This window comes from Alosa sapidissima, chromosome 20 (assembly GCF_018492685.1).
Source record: "Alosa sapidissima isolate fAloSap1 chromosome 20, fAloSap1.pri, whole genome shotgun sequence".
Classification (NCBI taxonomy): Eukaryota; Metazoa; Chordata; class Actinopteri; order Clupeiformes; family Clupeidae; genus Alosa; species Alosa sapidissima.
The window spans coordinates 640,840-657,390 of record NC_055976.1 but is presented as its reverse complement, the minus strand read 5'-3'; the positions used below and the strand labels follow the sequence as shown (position 1 = coordinate 657,390).

The window sequence follows — 16,551 nt, the reverse complement described above, 5'->3', positions numbered from 1 at the left end:
CTAGTTTACACGCTTTTTGTTTGAGGGTTTTAGTCTGTGTGGTATACCATGGAGCACGTTTTACTTGTTTTCTTATTTTCTTTTTGAGTGGTGCTACAGAGTCTAGGGTTGAGCGTAATGAGTTCATCACATTATCGGTTAACAGATTGACCTTCGCTAGGTTAAGGAAAGGGCCTTCTGGGTTAAGGAAAGGACCTTCTGATACATCCTGAGTCAGGAATGTGGCAAGCGTAAGTAGAATTTTTTCTAAAAAGTCTGCATTACTTTTTTCAGATAGGCCGCGACTGTAGTATTCAGCTGAATTAGGTACTGCATAGTGTAGTGTCATTTTAAAAGTAATTAGATGGTGGTCAGTTGAGGTGGGGTGTTGTGGTAAGATTGTTAACTGCTCTTTGCTTGTGGGTAAATTAACATTTGTGACCAGCCACATTTGTCCACAAGTCTGCCAAGAGGCATTTTGAGTGATTTACAGATTCTGAAAGTGTAGTTTCTAGGCTCTCCAATGATGTTTAACACATGGAAATCTGATAATATTTGAAGAAGTTGTGGCCATTTGAATGTATGCACATCTCAAAACCCTTTAGGGAGAAAACAGCCCTAGAATATTTGCAATTCTCACCTTCTCGCTAGTCAACACAATGGTGCTCATTTGCATCTCATTTAAATAAGCCATACCCCTACACTCAGTGACAGTGACATAATGTCACTCAGTGACATCTGGTATCTGTTAACCTGCAGGGTAGAAAGTATTGTAGTGGTTTGAACAATGGTTATCAAAAGCAGTTATCATGTAGTTAATGTTGATGTAGTGTTATTTTCCTTAAGCACTTTAGTGGACTGATCAGAATTAGAAGGTGCTTTATTGAAATGGAAATTCTTTTATTACAAAAAGCCCCTGAATATCATTCAATCAAAAATGTAATGCATCCTGATCTTCTTGCTTGCTGATGGGGAGGGTCTCAAAGACAACTCAGAGTCAGCAGGCAGCAGTCATGTCATTGTACACAGCCCTCTCTTTTTGCCCAAGGGCAAGATGATGTTGTTGCTTCTTGACCGCTTCAGACTTTCTATCATCTGGGAGATTTGCCCTTCGCACCAGCTGCTCGTTATTGTTTTGGCACTGCCAGCAGAGATCTGTACGTGGCCTGCAACTTCTGATGTGTGGGAGAAGCTGGTTCCACAGTGCTTTGAAGCTTGATTTACAAACTGCACGCTCATCTGAAAAACATATTACTTACAATCAGTGTTGGGAACGTTACTTTAAAAAAGTAATTAGTTATAGTTACTCACTACTTGTTCAAAAAAGTAACTGAGTTAGTAATTGAATTACTCTATGATAAGAGTAACTGGTTACTAGGTGTAACCCTGTTGAAAATGTATACATTAATATAAGATTTGAATACATTATTTTATAGTTTAATAAATAGAATGTAAGGTTAAAAGGTTAAGATTCATTGACCAGCAATGACGTTATGAGTTTGCTCAATAAGAGAAATGCATATTGGGTAATGTTCATGTTTACTGAAAATAGCATTTAAAATGTTAAATATTTGTTGTTTAATAATATGTTAAAATGCTTTAAAAATGCCTGTAAGAATAGGAAGAAACAGTTACACAAATGTTTTGTGAATTTATTTTATTTCTTTTTGTGTTTTGTGAATGAGCCAATCACATTCAAGTTCAAAGGACAAGGAAGTGAGTGGTGCGGGAGAGAAACGTGAAAACAACGAAAAATGGATTTGGGAGAAAGCACGAAAGAGTACGTGTCGAGAAGCGTGTTTGCTGATAGAGAACTGTTTATGTAATGCACCAGTTTGGTAAATGTTCAACCAGAACTCTTATACAAAGCGTAAATGGTGATAGTTTATGTCCGGTTGAGTGGACGACTCAGCACACAAAGACAGACAGAAGTTTAAATTAGCTGCTGACTTAGTGGCTAGTGCTTTGCCATAGATAAATATACTGTCAGTATATATATCTATGGTGCTTTGCATGGACTTTGCTAATAAGCTAGCAACCAGTGACCTTGACTAGTAAAGCCTTTGTGAAACTGCAAGAAAAACGACAACGAAAGACCCGACGGAGCCGGATAGCGTTGCCGAGTGGTGGACTTGGCGAGGTCGTCAGCTGCATGAATCTTCTCTTCAACCGTCTCATCTTCATTGTGAATCTTCTCGTCATATCTCCTGTTGCTGTGGCTTTTGATCCTGCGCGCATGAGGCTACATTCCCATTGAGTAAAGGTACCATTTTCTTTTGTTTTTGCCTTCGTGGTGAAGCAGCCATTTTGTTTAGGGCTACACCGCACCCGAGCTGCATTCAGGCCTGCATCACTTGAACATTTGAAGGGTATTTACAATTAGGCTAGGTTATTACCGGCTATTTTATTTTCTTGGACCCTTATGTTTTCAATGTGAATGTGTATGCATTTCTGATTCGCAAAGTGATTTTGGAAAAGACACATTTAAATACTCACCTACTTTTTCTAAGTAAATCTTTTATACGTTTTTATAAAACAGTTGTGGTGAATGACTATTTTGATATTTTAAGTTAATTAAGAAAAAGAGTAATTTTGGTTAAAAAAGTGAAAGTGTTTAAAGGATAAAGGTAAGTCCAAGACATTTAATTGTATGTTAAAGGGAAACTTGGCAGGATTTCCCCCTCTGCTGGAGAAATTGTGCATTATTTCAAACTGTGGAAAAAGGTAATGATAAAGCACATGGATTTGTTTACAAGCTAGCAAAACGGTTAGCATGAGTTCGGTAGACAATCAAACAGGTCATTTAACCATCCAAATGATTTCTAAACGGGTTTATTACGTTGAAATAGTTGCCAAGTTCCCCTTTAAAGTGTACATATTAAGGCTTAAATGGTGATTTAAAGGGAAAGACTATTCCATATAATAAGTTAGTAATTACACACACACAAGTTAAACACTGATTACACACTGATGATGTTTATTAGTGAAACCACACTTATTTGATTGATAGTTAAAGAATTCAGGATAGCCACCTCTCACTATAGCCAAACACGCTAGAGAGCGCTACATAAATTGGAGGCATTGCTGGGATATTAGTGTGGGTTTATTGTTTTTGTATGCTTTACCAGTGAATATTTGCCTATTTGATTTACGTTATAGTGATCACTGTTACAACAATATGGAACACAGGGCAGAGTTAGTGTCAGAATTAAAGGGATGGTGCTGTGGCGAGGCATTAGATGAGGCTCATGCGGTCATGGTGCTCCTTCAAGAAGACGTAGATACAAGTGCAATTGAAGAGACAATGCAAACGGTGAAGTGTTTGGGGCGTGTGCGAGGCCGGAATTTCAACATGCGGCTCAATAGATACCTGGCCTTGTGTGAATGCTGTTAGAGTAGAAAAGGTTCCTTTTGATGTGTTTCCTATTGAGGGTGGAGGGCCCTGGCAGGTTATCACAGTAGATGAAGCTACACGAGCCAGTACACAAGTTCAGATGTCCGGAACGCAACAAGCTCCAGGTAAGCGTGTTGTAGGCCGTCGCCCATTATCGCCTGGAGATGAAGCTGCTGCCAAGTCAACAGAGGCCATTCTGCGAGCTGTGAGTGATTTACTTAGCAAGACCTCAAAGTCCTCAAGTGAGCATGGAAGCTATCGCCGCCTACAAACTTTCTCTGGGTTGTTGCCCACTCCAGCTGGAGAAGAGCAGTTCGACCACTGGTTGGGTCAAGCACGGCTCATGGTGGAAGAGTGTGACTGCTCTCGCAAAGAGAAGAGGCGGAGACTGATGGAAAGTCTTAGAGGCCCGGCACCGGACATTGTAAACGCAGCACGAGCCAGTGATCCTGATGTGACCCCCGAAGACTGCTTAGAGGCACTTGAGCATGCTTTTGGGACAGCAGAGTCAGGAGAAGAGTTGTTTTTTGCATTTCGTTTACTGCAGCAACAATCAGGTGAGAAGCTGTCTGACTTCCTCAGACGTCTAGAACAGTCGTTGAATAGGGTTGTGCAGAGAGATGGTCTCCCCCTTGGGTGTGCAGATAAAGCAAGACTTGAACAGTTGTTACGTGGTGCGATAGCCTCTGATCTGATGTTAGTTAACCTTCGTCTTAGAGAGAGGAAAGCAAAGCCCCTGACCTTTCTCCAGCTGTTGAAGGAGATACGCACAGAAGAGGAATTTGAGGCCTCACGAAAGAAGATTACTCCTGTCGTGCAAAGTGGAAATGTAAGACAGAATGCTGATGTGAAACAGACTGACATTCAGAACTTGAAGTCTGAGATCAAAGAGCTTAAGGCCTTAGTTGCTGCTGTTGTGTCTAAGCCAGTACAAGACACGTCAGCTAGCAGTGAAAAAATTTCCCCAAATGTAGTGTACAGTGAGTGCAGTTTGGACAGTGATGTAGCTGCTTTGAAAAAACAAATGAAGCGCTTGCAACAGAAAGTCACGAATAAAGTAGGTGAACCTCAAGCTGCCGTTTCAGCTGTGAATACCTCAAAATCAGTAGCGAGCTCCCCACAACAATCATTCAAAGTGTTGGAGGAACACTTCTGTTATCGATGTGGTGAGAGTGGGCATTTTGCAAGGAAGTGCCAAAGCACAGAAAAACAGGCTAAAGTTATCAAGAAACTTATTCAGGCTCTGAAGCTGTCCAAGAACAACCAGCCGTCAAGTGACGCCACCAATAATGCAGCTGTGCTGTTAAGAAAAGTTCTGCCGACGTACCTGAAGATGTATGTATTCCTGACTGGTTGGTTGGGCCGCCTAGTCTAGTGCCATTGAAGGTTAATGGACAACCCTGCACTGCTTTATTAGATAGTGGCTCTCAGGTGACAATCATTTTTGAACCCTGGTACCAGAAGTACTTGTCTGATATCCCCATTCAACCAGTATGGTCTTTCCCTGTGGGGTTTAAGTGAGTCTGGAGCTAGCTACCTTTACCGTGGCTACGTGGTAGTCGATATGGAGTATCCAGCTGAGGTGTTAGGAACCAGTCAGACTGTAACTGTCCTAGCTCTCATATGTCCCAACCCCAGGACTGAAGATAAGACATCTGTCATTGTGGGCACCAATGCGAGCCATGTTAGACGCTTGGTGAATCAATGCAAAGACAATGGCATTGATGTCACCCGAACACTAGGTCTTCGTGTTTGTGTCAAGGAAGATCAACCTGCACTCAAGGGTGTTGCTATCCCAGTCCATGATGATGAGGCTGGACGTGTCAGATGGATGGGTCCAGGCCCTTTGGTCTTACCCCCAGATGGTGATGCTCATGTTGTTTGTAAAGTTGAGTTGGAAGAAGCCTGTTGATCAAGAAATCCTGATGATACTCATCACCAGCAGCCGCCTTACCTGCTGATGTGATTTTTCACCCCATGGTTGTGCCCAGCGGGGCATTGGATGTCAACAGCTTGAGAATACTACTGAAGAATGAATCTTCAAGAGAAACTGCCATACCGGTGGGAACAGTGATTGGATGTGTGTACCACATTGATACGGTTGCAACGATTCCCCCTAAGGAGACTGCTTCCTCTGACTTTGATGCGAGCATGATCAACTTTGGAGACTCCTATCTCAGAACAATGGAAGAACAGATTATGTAGGAAACTGGCTCAGAAGTCTCATGTCTTCTCAACCCATGAGTGGGACGTGGGATTGGCAAGAGGAGTTGAAGACAGAATCCGACTTTCTGATTCCCGGCCTTTCCGACAACGATCACGCCGGCTGGCCCCTGCAGATATCGAAGACGTGAGAAAGCATTTACAAGAACTGCTGCAGGCAGGGATCATAAGTGTCGCAAAGCCCCTATGCATCCCCAATAGTTGTAGTCAGAAAGACGACTGGCGCTATTAGGATGTGCATAGATTACAGACTGTTGAGTAGCCGAACCATACCAGACCAGTGTACAACACCATGCATTGAAGATGCACTGAATGCCTTAACAGGGAGTCAGTGGTTCTCTGTACTGGATTTGCGTTCAGGCTACTATCAGATAGCCATGTCCGAAGAGGACAAAGAGAAAACGGCATTCATTTGCCCGTTAGGATTTTTCCAGTTCGAACGAATGCCTCAAGGCATTACTGGGGCACCAGCAACCTTTCAGAGGTTAATGGAAAAGGCTGTTGGTGACCTGAACCTCTTACAAGTGCTAGTGTACCTTGACAACGTGATCGTATTTGGAAAAACTCTCGAAGAACACGAGGAGAGACTGCTCAAGGTCCTAGATCGTCTCAGTGAAGTTGGGCTGAAACTCTCAGTTGACAAGTGCCAGATCTGTCTGCCGAGGGTCAAGTACCTGGGGCACATCATGTCTGCAGATGGCGTCACCCCAGATCCAAACAAGATTGAGGCCGTCACTACATGGCCAATGCCAACCAACCTGAAGACATTACAATCCTTCCTAGGATTTTGCGGTTATTACCGCCGATTCATTCAGAACTATTCAGCAATCGTTAGACCACTGACTGAACTCACAAAGGGTTATACTCCGACTCAGAAGAGGAAGAAGTATGCCCAAGATGTGAACAAAGTCTACTTGAAAGAATCAGAGCTTTTCGGGTAAAGATGGGACAAATCCTGCACAGATGCGTTTCATCAGATTATTCACTGTCTGACACATGCGCCTGTCCTGGCGTTTGCCAATCCACACAAACCATACATTCTTCATGTGGATGCAGGCTTGAAGGGTCTTGGTGCTGTTCTTTACTAAGAACACCCTGAAGGCCTTAGACCAGTTGCCTTTGCAAGCCGAAAAGTCAGCTGTGCAGAGAGAAACTACCCCATACATCAGCTGGAATTCTTGTCACTCAAGTGGGCAGTAGTCGACAAATTCCACGACTATCTGTATGGGGCAAGATTCACCGTACGTACTGATAACAACCTGCTTACGTACGTGCTATCCACAGCCAAACTCAGTGCGGTGGGGCATCGCTGGCTCGCTGCCCTATCGACGTACGAGTTTGATGTGCAGTATCGCCCAGGCCGACAGAACATCGATGCCGACCTGTTGTCAAGGAACATGCCAGAAGAGGACGATAATGGCTGGGTGACTATACCTCAGTCTGGAGTGAAGACCATCTGCCAGAGAGTCTGCATGCACTGGAACTCATGTCCAAACTGAGTCTTAGAAAGGCTCAGGAAGAGGATGAAGCCATTGGACCGGCGATCCAAGCCGTCAAGCATGGGAGCTGGCCAGAGGGTGTGAACTTGTGTCGAGCTGGCCAAATTGAAAAGAGAAGCTGGGAAGCTGTCAATGAAAGATGGATTGTTGTACCGGTACAGCAAGAGACCATCCGGAGATGTGGTCAGTCAACTCATCCTGCCAAGAGAGTTCCGGGAGATGGTTATGCAGGCCATGCACGATGACCTGGGGCATCTTGGACAAGAAATAACTGTTGACCTGCTCCGAAGTAGATTCTTTTGGCCTAGGATGTCGATGCATGCGGAAGAATACATCAAGAACTGTGGAGAGTGTGTTACTCACAAGACTCCTATACAGAGAGCTGCTCCATTGCACCAGATCGTATGGAACATCACAAGTCCCATCTCTCTCTCTCTCTCTCTCGCTCTCTCTCTCTCTCTCTCTCTCTCTCTCTCTCTCTCTCTCTCTCTCTCTCTCTCTCTCTCTCTCTCTCTCTCTCTCTCTCTCTCTCTCTCTCTCATTTTTATGGGTTTCTCTTCCCCTCTTTCACTTGTTTTTTTGTTTTTGTTTTTTCTCCTGCTTTGTTTATTGTTATTATTATTATTATTATTATTTTATTATCCAAATCAATTTTTGGATCGTATGGGCCTATGGATTTAGTGTGCATGGACTTTCTTTCCATGGAGCCTGACTCCCAAGGCATAAGCAACATGTTAGTGTTCACAGATCATTTCACGAGATACGCTCAGGCTTTCCCAACAAAAAGCCAGAAGGCCCATGTTGTGGCAAAGGTCCTGATTGAGAAATATTTCATAGATTATGGACTGCCTTCAAGGATCCATTCGGATCAAGTAAGAGATTTCGAGAGCCGTTTGATCCGAGAGCTGTTGACGTTGATGGGGATACGCAAATCGCGGACAACGCCGTATCATCCGCAAGGAGACCCACAGCCAGAAAGGTTCAACAGAACTCTGCTCTCCATGCTAGGTACGTTAGGCCGAGAGAAGAAGCGTACATGGAGCCAACATGTGCCTTACTTGGTCCACGCATACAACAGCACAAAGTGTGATGCCACAGGGTACTCGCCTTACCACCTCATGTTTGGCAGAGAGGCGAGACTTCCTGTTGACTTGTGTTTTGGAACATCCCCAGATGGCATAGAAGATGTGTCTCACACCCAATATGTCACAAAGCTGAAGGAAGACTTGAAGCAAGCCTACAAGTTAGCCTCTGATGCTGCAGACAAACGGCACCAGAGAAACAAGAGGTTGTATGAGTGCCGAGTTACCTTTCAGTCCATAGAGATTGGCGACCGAGTACTGCTCCGGAATCTAGGCCTGAGAGGCAAGCACAAACTGGAAAGTAAGTGGAGTCCTGACCCGTATATAGTTGTTGGAAAGATGGAAGGCTAGGGACAAAGACTATACACAGGGACCACCTTCTTCCTATTGGACAGCTTGTGAGGATGCCACCCACCGACAAGGATGCTGATCCACCTGCCAGACCCAAGACCAGAGCAGACACTCGTAAGAAAAGCCAAAGAGACTCAAGAGTGTCAGGAGTTTTCTGATTCGTCCTCTGACATGGAGTATTATGTCACTCGGAGAGAGCCTGTCCCGAGGCTGCTAAATACTGCCAGGCCAGTAGTTGACTTAGAAGATGACCCTGAACCAGAAACTGATAATGACCCTGAAACAGAACATGAAAATGACCCTAAAGCTGAACCTTTTCATGCAAATGATTCAGACCCAGACAAGGTTGACCACAACTCTGAACCAGAACCCGAGGAGGAGGAGTGTGTTCAGGAAGTAGCTCCGGAAGAGACTAGTGAAGCTGGATCAGAGTCTGACCAAATAGAAGTATCTGAGGTCCTGAATGATAGAGTGCAGCCCAGATCTGAGCCCAGACCTGAGCCTAGACCTAAGAGAACTGCCAAGCCAACTATTAGACTTACTTATGATGAGCCTGGTAGATCAAGAGACCAGCCTCTGACCATTGTACACAGAGGGATAGTCATTAAAATAGGAAAACACTAGAAACACTAGTTATTATGCCCTTAGGACTCCTTTGTTAGTTTATTAGTGTCTGTTGAGGACACACAAGACGTTTAAAAGGGGGAGGGTGTAACCCTGTTGAAAATGTATACATTAATATAAGATTTGAATACATTATTTTATAGTTTAATAAATAGAATGTAAGGTTAAAAGGTTAAGATTCATTGACCAGCAATGACGTTATGAGTTTGCTCAATAAGAGAAATGCATATTGGGTAATGTTCATGTTTACTGAAAATAGCATTTCAAATGTTAAATATTTGTTGTTTAATAATATGTTAAAATGCTTTAAAATGCCTGTAAGAATAGGAAGAAAGAGTTACACACGTTTTGTGAATTTATTTTATTTCTTTTTGTGTTTGGCTCATTCACAAATCACATTCAAGTTCAAAGGACAAGGAAGTGAGTTGTGCGGGAGAGAAACGTGAAAACAACGAAAAATGGATTTGGGAGAAAGCACGAAAGAGTACGTGTCGAGAAGCGTGTTTGCTGATAGAGAACTGTTTATGTAATGCACCAGTTTAGTAAGTGTTCAACCAGAACTCTTATACAAAGCGTAAATGGTGATAGTTTATGTCCGGTTGAGTGGACGACTCGGCACACAAAGACAGACAGAAGTTTAAATTAGCTGCTGACTTAGTGGCTAGTGCTTTGCATGGACTTTGCTAACAAGCTAGCAACCAGTGACCTTGACTAGTAAAGCCTTTGTGAAACTGTAAGAAAAACGACAACGAAAGACCCGACGGAGCCGGATAGCGGTGCCGAGTGGTGGACTTTGCGAGGTCGTCAGCTGCATGAATCTTCTCTTCAGCCGTCTCATCTTCATTGTGAATCTTCTCGTCATATCTCCTGCTGCTGTGGCTTTTGATCCTGCGCGCGTGAGGCTACATTCCCATTGAGTAAAGGTACCATTTTCTTTTGTTTTTGCCTTCGTGGTGAAGCAGCCATTTTGTTTAGGGCTACACCGCACCCGAGCTGCATTCAGGCCTGCATCACTTGAACATTTGAAGGGTATTTACAATTAGGCTATGTTATTGCCGGCTATTTTATTTTCTTGGACCCTTATGTTTTCAATGTGAATGTGTATGCATTTCTGATTCGCAAAGTGATTTTGGAAAAGACACATTTAAATACTTACCTATTTTTTCTAAGTAAATCTTTTATACGTTTTTATAAAACAGTTGTGGTGAATGACTATTTTGATAAATAGTCACACACACACACACACGCAACAGCTAAACTAAGGGCAGCCGTGGCCTACTGGTTAGCACTTCGGACCTGTAATCGGAGGATTGCCGGTTCGAACCCCGACCAGTAGGCACGGCTGAAGTGCCCTTGAGCAAGGCACCTAACCCCTCACTGCTCCCCGAGCGCCGCTGTTGGTGCAGGCAGCTCACTGCGCCGGGATTAGTGTGTGCTTCACCTCACTGTGTGTACACTGTGTGCTGTGTGTGTTTCACTAATTCACGGATTGGGATAAATGCAGAGACCAAATTTCCCTCACGGGATCAAAAGAGTATATATACTTACTATACTGATACTTATACATTCTTAGCAGACTTCACATAGAGACGCCAAAGGCCCTAGACACATGGGTTGGCAGCGACTTCACATGCCAATCCCTATGTCCAGGATGTCGGCCAGGCAGCATGATGGCATTGTCTTCTGCATAGTTTTTTATAAATTCTACAACTCCGTTGATATGTTCACAGCTGATGAACGCCGTGGCTGTGAGTGCTTCTTCCTTAACCGTGGTCTTGCCCCATTCTCCTCAAAGTGTTTGATTATATCAGTCAGGGTAACTTTGCCAGTTCTGAAAAAGGAAAACAAAGAAGTTTTACATCATGGGTCATGCTAACAGGCACCTTGGCACCTTACTCTGGATGTATTCATCCAAACTATCCTCCAGTAATCTAGGTGCTAAATCATTAGCATCAGTCAATTCAAGCATTATTCAAATTAATAGCAGATGCTCACATTACTAGCCAAAACCTCCCATTACAGCTTAGTTCCGATGTGCATATCATTTTAAAATGACAGTACTGAGCTAATAACAATTTAGGCTAAGGTATAAACTTGAAAACAAAAAACATGAGAACAGTTCCCCTGTGTAATCCCTGTGACTTTGACTGTGACTTTGAATGAACACATAACGAAAGTAGATAACTTGAATGTTAATGGAAACTTCTTTTGTTTATGTAAATTTCTCCCAGCCGACTTGCTGATGGTTTTGCTGTGGTGTCACATTTTGGCAAAAGCCGACAATGGTCAATTAGAGATTGAAATGCAATTGTGAGACAATCATTCACGTTATCCATATGAATATTAAAATCACCCAATATAAGTATTTTTTCTGTTTGGACACCTAAAGTGGAAATGAATTCAGTGTAGGGGCCAGGGGGTCTATACAAAGTCAAAGTCAAAGTCAGCTTTATTGTCAATTTCTTCACATGTTCCAGACATACAAAGAGATCGAAATTACGTTTCTCACTATCCCACGGTGAAGACAAGACATATTTTACCAATTTAAGTCCACAGACAAACATAACATTCAAGTAAACAAAAAAGTAAGTAAATAAGAGGGCACATATAATAATGAAAAAAATAAGAGCAGCAAAATTTGGTTGAAATTGTGCATAGACAGTCAATAAAATACTAGTGCAAAGTCAGGCCAATAAAAGGCTTGGGTAGTTCTGTTTGACCTAAGTAAGAAAGAAAGTGACATAGTGGTGCAAGTTATGTAAGAGCAGCAGAAGTGTTGTGTTTTCAGGACAACAACAACAAGTTGTAAAGTGTACAAGTGTGCAAGTGGAGTAGTGCACGCGGCCATTGTGGGTCCAATGTCCAGGATGTTATGTAGCTGAGGGTGGAGGGGGGAGAGGAGGGAGAGAGTTCAGCATCCTTACAGCTTGGTGTATGAAGCTGTTGGTGAGTCTGGTAGTGCGGGAGCGCAGGCTTCTGTACCTCTTCCCAGAGGGCAGTAGATCGAACAGATTGTGAGCGGGGTGACTTGCATCACTCACAATTTTGGTCGCCTTGCGGGTGAGGTGGGTGGTGTAAATGTCCTTCAGGGAGGGGAGTGAAGCACCAATAATCCTTCCAGCTGTGTTCACTATGCGCTGCAGGGCTTTCCTGTTGTATTCAGTGCAGCTTCCGCCCCACACAGCGATACAGCTGGAGAGGATGCTCTCAATGGTGCCTCGGTAGAATGTGGTCATGATGGCTGGTGGAGCACTTGCTCGCCTGAGTTTCCACAGGAAGTACAGGCGGCGCTGAGCTCTCTTCGCCAGTAATGCAGTGTTGGTGGTCCAGGAGAGGTCTTCGCTGATGTGCACCCCCAGGAATTTGGTGCTGCTCGCTCTCTCCACCACAGCACCGTCGATGGTCAGTGGCAGGTGTTGGGTGTGACCTCTCCGGAAGTCAACAACAATCTCTTTGGTCTTGCTGACGTTCAGCAGGAGGTTGTTGTCCCTGCACCACGTGGTCAGATGGTCGACCTCCAACCTGTATTGAGTCTCGTCGCCCTTGGTGATGAGACCCACCAGAGTTGTGTCGTCAGCAAATTTCACTATGTGATTGTTGCTGTAGGTTGCAGTGCAGTCATGCGTCAGCAGGGTGAAGAGCAGCGGACTGAGCACGCAGCCTTGGGGGGCCCCTGTGCTCAGTGTGATGCTGCTTGAGGTATTGTTGCCAACACGTACTACTTGAGGCCTCTGACAGAGGAAGTCCAGTAGCCAGTTGCAGAGGTAGGTACTGAGTCCCAGTTTGTCAAGTTTGCAGATGAGTTGTTGTGGTATTATGGTGTTGAATGCAGAACTGAAGTCTATAAACAGCAATCTCACATATGAGTCTCTTTTTTCCAGGTGGGTGAGGGCTGGGTGGAGGGCAGAGCAGATTGCATCCTCTGTAGACCGCTTGGCTCGGTATGCAAACTGGAAGGGGTCCAGGGTGGGGGGGAGAATGGATTTGATATGTGACATGACAAGCCGCTCAAAGCACTTCATGATGATGACCCATCCCCTATACAGTGTAATCACTGTTACAGGCTAATTAGTTTTCCAATCTGGATGTACAAGATTGAGGACTTCAAAAGATTTAAACTTATGCGTGAGCTTGGGAGATGTGAGAAAACTAGAGTGATAAATTGTAGCTACTCCACCTCCTCTGCCAGTGTGGCATGGTACATGGTAGTTCAAATAGGAGGGAGGTGTAAACTCATTCAATGGAAGGTATTCATCTGGTTTAAGCCAGGTTTCAGTGAGGCACATTACATCTATGTGATTGTCAGTAATAATTTCATTGACCAAGGGGGTCTTATTTGACAGTGATCGGATATTAAGTTTTTGGAAGGGTATGCCTAACCAAAGATGTTTTTATCTTAAGATTGTTATGATTAACCCTTTACCCGCCAAAGTCGCAAAATTGCGACAAACGTCACTGATTAAAACAGACGATAGATCCATGTACGGTGACAAATCTCATTTGTACTCTCCACCACTAGTTGGCAGACACCCAGAGCTTCGATTCAAGCCCAACCTTTTTTTTCAAAATGTTGAGGAAGCACAAGAGAAACACACGAAGAAGGCGTGCATTTCCTCCATAACGCGGAAGCGATGCGGGCCATAGTTTTGCACAAATTGAAGCAGAAATACACCGAATGTTGAAAAAAAAATTCACGTGTGATGAAGTATCGGGTCTTTTATTCATCTGTTCTGATTCTAAAGGATAAAATCTGCATTTTGGAGGATACGATCGATCGTCTATTGGCAGTGATAGTCGGAGCTTCTGTGAATGGAGGTGCGTCTTGGCGTCTTTGCGACAGTGTTCACTACCAGTGTTCACTGACAGTGTTCACATACCATGCTTATTTTGACCCTCTGCCCAACATAGCTGTAGGTGCCAGTGGTAATAGTGATGATGGTGTCCGTAATGGACGTGGTATTACACGCGATTACACACGAGAAACACATAAGAAGACGTGCATTTCTTCCATAACGCGGAAGCAATGCAGACCATAGTTTCGCACAAATTGAAGCAGAAATACACCAAATGTGTGTCTTGTGAGTCTGTTTAGTCTGATTCTGAAGGAGAATATCTGCCTTTTGGAGAATATGAGCGATCGTCTAGTCACGTTACGTCTGTGAATGGAGGTGCGTCTTTGCGACAGTGTTCACTAAGCATGCCATGCTTATGTCGACCCTCTGCCCAATGTAGCTGAAGGTGCCAGTGGTAAAGGTGATGATGGTGTCCGTAATGGACGTAGTAAAGACAGCAGGGGTAGTAAAAATAGGGCTCTGAAGAACTACAAAGTCACCCGCGATAGGAACTGATTTGACCAGGCTACTTTATTGTATAGTAGAATAAGGTTTGTGGTTATAGTAATAGTTTACTATTGTTGGTTTACATGTGACTGCTTTCCTGTTCAGGTGTTATGTGGGTGAAATGATAAAGTAAGCAAAACTGCTCAAATATATGTTCAACATCCAGTATTTACTGAAATGTGCATAATTCTAGGTGGTTGTCATCCAGTGACGTCATAATATGCAAATTAGATGCAAATTTACACCCTTCATAAACTTTTGTTCATACTCAATGATTTTCACATTTACAGTAGGACTTTATCTCTGACCACTTTCAAGCCATGGCCTTTTGAAATTTTGATGTAAAAATCGAATGATGTTTTTTTTTAAAACCTGGCCCCTAAAGGGTTAATTCCCCTAATGGGTTGAGAATGAGTTGACAGTTTTGGTACAGCCCTCTCTATTTGGCCCTGTGTGCCTGGGTGACTATGGGACGGCAGAGATCTGTGTAAGACATTATCTCTGCCGTCCTGGGTGATTCGTGACATATGCTCAACTTTTGGATATGGACAGAGCCTCTCTTTGTGCTCTGTGTTCATTTTGTCTTTTTTTTGCCCGTTAACTTCAAGCTTCAACCGCATTAACACTTTGCTTGCCTTTGGCTAACGAGGCGGTGAGGAGCAATGTGTGGTCATCCGATGAAAACTGTTTTTCTCACCTTGAAAGTTGAATTTATTCTATGTAAATGGTAGAAAGTTAGTCATCCTGTTGTCTTATATTGAAAAGGAATAAGGGGCTGTATTTTGGGCTCCAGCGCATGGCGTAAAACTCGTTATTCACCCGCGCAAAGCGTAATTCGCTATTTTGCACGTTTATTTTTTAAACATTGCGCCCAGGGGTGTGGCAATTAACAACCTAGGGAGGGGACTAGCGCGTTGTCTAAAACTCGCTATCATACACCACCTAAACCTGGTCATAAGTCAATGGCGAGTTGTTCATATGCTATTTTAAGAGCGCATGTCAACAGTCATATTGGCAGGTGCACGCAGCATCCTTCTATCATTCATGAACGCACACCAGCGCACGTCCATGCAAAGCATTACAAATTGCACGATTACAATTGGGAAACATAATTAGAATAAAGATATTACGAAATACTGTACATCTCATGATGAGTAGTTATTCACCTTCATGTGCAAATTGGTAATGACTGTTAAAAGTGATTAAGGGAGAGGCAAGAGCACAGCTGAAGGCACTGTCACGAGATATAAGCAACTCCTCTGCAGGATAAATGTTGTTTTATTCAGTCATTTGAGCAATATTCGGGTAAGTGTTGCTTTTTCCAGCCTATGATTTCGATGGTAACCCATTGTCAGTCAGTAGTGAAAGTAACTGCATATAACTGTCTTCGTTGACTGACACCTTGGTGAAGTTAGTTTCACTTTGCCAATGAGTTCAAATAATAGACGAGTGCAAATGCGTAAAGGCTATGCTAGGTTTTAGTAATGCATGGTTTAAGAATGACTATTTCATACGGTCTCGCAAGCAGCCTCCTTCAAATGCGCCGTTGAATGCCAAAATACCGATGCATTTATTTGACATATCGCGCGTTGCGCCGTTAAAGGGAATGACAGATGTCATTCTCATTGGTTTAAAATGATGTTACGCCCCAAACACACCCATATGACTGATTAAAAGACCTAGGAACACCTTGTTACGCCATGCGCTCCACTTTTGATAACAAAACCCCTCTCAATGTGAACTGGACATAAATTTGAATAGACTTTTGACTAGTGACGATGCACTTTAGAATGTCATGATGGGGCCCAAGGAGTGTTAAACTATCGTTAGGTTGGAAAACATTGGAAAGTTTATCATTCGCAATTCTTTCGCTCGGAAATTAAAATATGTACACAGTCTTGTACCTTTGCCTTTTTTCGATTTTCTGTTTTTAGTCACCCCATAGCTGGTCAGCCTAAATCAAGGCCTAAAACTCTTTTAAACAGACTTTTGAATGGACGTTGGATGGACAAGTGAATGGGAATCTTACTTTTGGAACCTCACCCACCGCAGAGGTGGGT

General features: G+C 43.4%; 2 protein-coding genes across 6 annotated transcripts in view; both read left to right on the top strand.

The window, feature by feature from the left end:
• Positions 1-16,551, top strand: part of myot (myotilin) — a 208,189-nt gene that overhangs the window by 112,106 nt on the left and 79,532 nt on the right. The window lies entirely within an intron of this gene.
• LOC121694268 (paraneoplastic antigen Ma1 homolog) lies at positions 3,020-4,760 on the top strand. Its single transcript, XM_042074331.1, has one exon. It carries the CDS (start codon positions 3,474-3,476, stop codon positions 4,746-4,748), a length of 1,275 nt encoding a protein of 424 aa, XP_041930265.1. The 5' UTR covers positions 3,020-3,473; the 3' UTR covers positions 4,749-4,760.